Below are 6,000 nucleotides of genomic sequence, written 5' to 3' on the forward strand. Positions count from 1 at the left end.
AAGGTTTTACTGGACGCATTGCCATTGAATCATCATGTCCTATATCTTTCATTTGTTTTTTCCAGGGCTAGGGATTGTTTGGGCCCCATCACCTCCGCTAGCTAGAAAGGTTCTTTGTGTGCTTAGCCCTCTGATGCTTGCTTATTTTTCTGTAAAGTCTGTACCCTTCATGGTTATGAAAAAAGCTTTTGACCTTGAATTTTATTTCAGTAGCAGAGGTAAAAGTGCACGTTTTCATTCGTTATTGTCTGCCATTTAGAGCAGAAGGTACATCTAATTGTCCTATATGGAATTTATATGTTTAAACAATGTGTGTGTGTGCATGCAAGGAGATTTGACTCAATAGTTCGAGACAGCAGCAGTAAAGGAGGAATTGTATGCTAGGCTGCCGAGCAAAAACTGTTGTTCTATTTTGTGATTTCCTTGGTCTTTCTGTCTGAGAAGCTGTAATTGACTACACATGTTTCCTACCATGCCACCTCTCTAACTAAAGTTTCTCAAGAAAGATCAGCCATCATTTTTATTGTTCATACCTTCTACTGGAGCATAAAGAGAAGAAATGCTCAGCTTACCATGTGGTTGTGTCTAAGATTATCAGGCTTATTTTCATAGATTGCTCTTTGCGAGAGCTGTGAAGAAATTAAATTCCTCAAGAGTGGTTTCCATTGACTCAGTTGGGCCAAATTAGACTAGATAACTCGCAGAATGGAACAACTATTCTCTTATTATTTCTGAATTGGTGACTAGAAAAACTGGAACTCTTTCTCCAAGATGTCTAAGGTCCTCACCATTGATAAATATCAGCATCCCTTCTAAGCCATTGTCAACCCATATCTCAATCAAGACTCCGGACTTGACTCGGCCATCCTGACAGGCAGATTTGTTCCTTCAACATTAATGAACTTGAAATCACGCAAATTCTTAACGTCTGCCTCAATATCAAAAAGGATTTGCTGCAAAGGGCAATGTCAATGTTAAACACTGAGTCAGTGCAGCTGTCCTGTGAAGTATTAAGATTTTAAAAACGTCTCTAGCACCAAAACCTAGTCAGATGCTGAAAAAGCAATCAGAGCCAGCTTGAACTGTTTGCTGTCAATGATGTCATCTGTCCACATGAAGGGCACGGTTTCGCTCCAACATCTATGTTTGTCATTGACCTACTCTGTAACATCTATTGAAACTAAGCTTAAGGAGGTAGGAGAAAGGTTCTCGTCTATCAAAATAACAATTTGCAGCACATTGATGACCCCTGCAAAGGATGGAATTAAACCCTACATTTCATAGGACTCCTATAACACAAATTCCTTTCCTTCCAGCTCCCTCATTAAGACAATCACGATAATGATAAAGACGTCTTTTTAGCTCAAAGTGTAATAGTGTGTAACACCTATTTGGGGAGCAAACAGATTTTAATTAATCCCTGAAACCCACAAACACAATGGTAACTGTAAAACAATAGTGTATGCCACTGAATTAATATTAGATTATTTCCATGTACCACCCACTATTGAATCTGATTTAGACTGAATAGGGGTCTTAAATGGCAAATTCATTTTGTTCTTCAATCGAGTCGAAGAGGGAATGTGCAAGTTCACCTCTACCATTGACCAAAGCATCTGATCTAGCAAGGAAACCATGGCTTGCATCCAGCATTAAGACAATCTCTCTAATCTATTACATACCCACCCTAATTAACTCCTCTCTGCAATGGGCCTAGACCCTGGCCAACTGAAACATGCAGTTATCAACGCCCTGTTAAAGAAACCAACAGCAGACCTCAAACTCCTGGTCAACTAACATCCACTCTCCATTTTGCCATATCCGAGCAAATGCTAGAATATATTATTGGCGTCATAATACAAGAAAATGAGGAAGAGCTGCAACATGATCTAAAGTTGAGTCCTGCGAGGACAACCATATCTGATCCAATGGAGATTAAAAAAGAATTTCTCCTCATGAGGGCCAACAAATTGCAATGATTTTCCTGTACTTCCTGGCAGCTTATGAGATTGTCAACCATAGTATTATGCTTATGGGAATTGAAGAATAGTACGGAATTTCTGAAAGTGCTGTAAATTGGATTACTTAATTCCTCTCTGGACAAACTCCACTGAAAAGCCGAACAGACTCCGACTCCTCCTCTCGTGAACTGCAGTGGGGTGTCTCCCAAGGCTCTGCACTATCCCTGCTATTTTACTTGTGTGTTTCTTCCTTGTCATAATTATTAGTCCACTGTAGGTTCCATTTTCAGATGAACACAGATTACTCTCACATCTGTATCCATCTAGGAATCAATTCAAAGAGTTTGCCCAACGTCACCAATTGCCTGAACTTTATGCACCCATGGAAGAAAAAAGGTCCTGGTGCCTAAATGGTGGAAACATTGGAATTGTATCTCTCCCTCAACTGTGAAATTAGCTAATAAGATGTCTATTGTGCCTAAATGGTGGAAACATTGGAATTGTATCTCTCCCTCAACTGTGAAATTAGCTAATAAGATGTCTATTGATGGGACACACAGACTACTGTAAGATGAACTGTTTGGTCTTCCCAAAGATGTTGATTAATGATTTTAACAGATTCCATAATTAAACCGGCAAGATAATGCTTAACTTTAAATGAGTTGGCCATACCACACTAACCCTAAAAGCATTGTTAAAGCTCTCAGTGCATGCTAAGATCAAATGCAAGATGCACTGCGGTAGCCATAATGCCTAACAGTAACGAAGACTCGACACATCTACAAAAACTGCCCCCACACTACATTCCCACATGAACTAACCGCACCATCCATGGAGTATTGGACCCCAAATTGTGGAAAACCATGACCCCAAAGTCAGAGCTAAATCGAACTACACTAATTTATGAAACTCCTTAAAACTGACCTTTCACCATTTACCTGAATCCACTACTCCAAGGAACACAATTGCTTCGAGAGTTTTCACCTCCACCTGCTGGCCTCAAACAATTCACTGTGTATTGTTTGCCATACTTTGACTTGCAGCTCACGTAGGGTCGTACTAATGTGGTGTTTTGAGATGTGGCGGGCAACGTATCTCCTGGTTTTTGCGGTTCTCCTTTAGAGCCTGTTTCAGATTTGATTGTGCGGATGTCTTTGTGAGTGACAAAATAATATTTTTGGGCAGAGAACTGGGAATGGCAAGGTTTAATTGAACTCCACAATGCAATGGCCCACCCACATGATCTCAACTATTTCTATATTAGTCAAGGGCCCCTGTTATATTTTTTAGAATGTAATCTGTTGCTAACTCAAATGTAATAGCGAGAACATAGAACATGTCTAGAAGAGTGGCTATAATTTGTATATATAGCTGAGATTCACATCCTCTTTCGCTACAGTACGGCCAATTCACGCTAAACAACTGAAGCCTTCTCACTTTGCCATGTTATGCTTGTTGTTCAGGAGTTGGTTGAGAACTCTAAGGATTCTGGTCTTCCTGGGTTTCTAGACTGTTTCACTGCATCCCTTCTTTTCCTCACAGGATGGGTGCGTACGAGTTCCAGAGGTCCTTCGGCCCTACATGAATACAGATATCATCAGTAAACCTGGATACACGCCGCAGAAATATATAGGACCAAACCAGCGAAGACCAGACAGCCAGTCAACATGAGAAGCAGGGTGCTTTATATCTACACCCTCAACCTTTCGACGGCAGGGATGTCCAAAAAAAATGCTATATGGAGACTGGACTGGGCTAACTAGAATAAACAGGACAATGCTAGTCCCAAGAGGGAGCCTGGGAATTCAAAAGGAGGAAAGCTGAGGCTGTGGAACACACAGCAGCTGTTATTTATGGTGACATTACATGGGTCCATTCCCTTGTTTCTCCTTCCCTAGCAGTCGCTAAATCCGCTCTCGGAGCAGATTGAGGCTTTAGACTTTTGTAAGGATAACTTCTATTCCATCACTGATTTTGATTTGTGTCAATAAATCACCTTAAATTAAATGTATGTCTGTCATCTAGTCCAATCAAGTAATACTTGAACATGAGATTGCATAGACCTGAGCCCGTTTAATCAGTTGCGATACCGTCTCTGTGTGCACATAATGTGGCTCCCTAGCATCAGACATGAATATCATATCTCACTGATCCTGTAAAAGGTTACAGTAACTCCTTTTAAAAAGATGGACAAATGTTCTTATTTGTAACATGGACGGTGGGTGCCATATTGGAATGGAAAAGCAACCATCTATTTTAAAACAAAATAAATTATCTGGGCAACATGGTTTATTTATATATTTATGATTTTTGTTTAGTACAGGACCAGGACCGTTCAGTCATCAGAGCCTTTCATTGAAGCATTTCTACAACACAATCTGTCAATAATATTTAGAAATGTGAAAGGCCTTTAATATTGTTGTTTGTTCGAAAAAGCAAAACGTGAACAATCGTCATATGGTTACAACTTGAGAAGATGAATACGAAATTTGTAATTCTTCTAAACACATGTATACATAGGACCTGATTCACTAACAAAAGTCAAAAATTTACTCCTATGGGTTTGCTCCTAAGTTGTAAGTAAATACCAATATGTTGAAATTCGCAAAACAAACCATGAATACTTCTGTGAAACAGTGACTGATGTAGCTTCAAGGAGTAGTTCTGAAATCCTGTGCGAAATTAAAGTTACTTCCCTGAGAAAGCATGTTCGCAAATGTAGGAACTGTCCATTTACTGCATGAGAATATCCTGCTTAAGGATATTTGCTCTTTGTAACTTTTTTCTCTTTCTCCAGAGGAAATTCTTTTTCCAGGTGGAGAAACGTCTCCCACTCACCTGTTACTCAGGGGCTCTTTTGTCATTTCTGCCTTGGACAAAGATTTACAATGTGCCACCGGTGTTGGGATGTTGCTCTCATTTTTGGGGGGACCTGGGCTTGCTATTTATCATCAGACATTGACCCAGAGCAAGAGAAAAGCAGAAACGATGGTGAGAAGGAGGAAGAGGAAGGTAGTAAAACAGTGTCAAAGGGATAACGCGGGGAAGAAAAAGATCCTTCAAGAGCGAGATAAACTGGCACATGCATCAAGCTAGGATTTTGCGAGTCCTTAATTGCGAATTTTAAGGATTCACAATTAAGGACTCGCAAAATCCTATGCATGTAGGAATCGCTATAATAATAGCGATTCCTACACATTCCTTATTTGCGACTCGCAAATTGCGAGTCGCAAATAAGGAATAGCTTCCCATACATTCCTATGGGCCAACAGGCCCATAGGAATGAATGGGAAATAGCAAGTGCAATTTGCGAGTACCAATAGGTACTCGCAAATTGCGCATGCAATTTCAGGGTGCAAGGGTGTCAAAAGGACACGCTGTTGCACCCCTGGAATTGACCTGTGCACATATGTTGCGCACACACATGCCCTAAGGTCATGTGTGTGCTCAACATGAAACTTTGAAAAATGCACAAAAGTGCTTTTTTCAAAGGTTTTGCAAATTACCATGAAGTTCAACTTCATGGTAATTTGCGCACCCTATTAGCGAAATCGCTAATTTGTTTACTTTAATGCATTGCATTTAAGGAATCTCAATTTGGGATTCCTTAAATGCAATCGCAATTTAAGTAATCGCAATTTAGAGAGTACTTAAATTGCGATTTTTGCATTTGGGATGATGCATCCCAAATGCAAAAATACCGGTCGCAAAGGGGCAAATTCTGAGAATATGCCCGTTTGCGACCAGATTTTCTTTTAATGCATGTGCCTGAATGAGACGAGAATTGTAGAGTGGTGAAAGAAACAGGCATAAAGTGGAATCAAGAATAGGCAGCTTTAGTTTTCTGCAAACCTGGCATTTGGTGGTGCTGGTGGAATGACTCACAAGAAAATCTTGAGGCTCAAACACATACTTATTTAGTTTTACAAATTAAGCACTGTTTTTTAACTTGCTCCCTGTGGAAAGGGTCCTGCAAACATTTGCGAATATACACACCCGAACATGTTAGTTTGTGGGTTTTCATGCATTAAGACCAGTA

At 40.1% G+C, this 6,000-nt stretch overlaps 1 protein-coding gene across 1 annotated transcript in view; it reads left to right on the plus strand.

Annotated features, from left to right (window-relative positions):
• Positions 1-4,259, plus strand: part of SARS2 (seryl-tRNA synthetase 2, mitochondrial) — a 172,439-nt gene extending 168,180 nt beyond the window's left edge. The window contains exon 16 of the mRNA XM_085624994.1: positions 3,504-4,259. Within this exon, the coding sequence (XP_085481120.1) occupies positions 3,504-3,632 (129 nt within the window). The 3' untranslated portion in view covers positions 3,633-4,259. The remainder of the gene's footprint in view (positions 1-3,503) is intronic.
• Positions 4,260-6,000: the final 1,741 nt, after the last annotated feature.

Source organism: Triturus cristatus, chromosome 9 (genome assembly GCF_964204655.1).
Source record: "Triturus cristatus chromosome 9, aTriCri1.1, whole genome shotgun sequence".
NCBI classification, from domain to species: domain Eukaryota; kingdom Metazoa; phylum Chordata; class Amphibia; order Caudata; family Salamandridae; genus Triturus; species Triturus cristatus.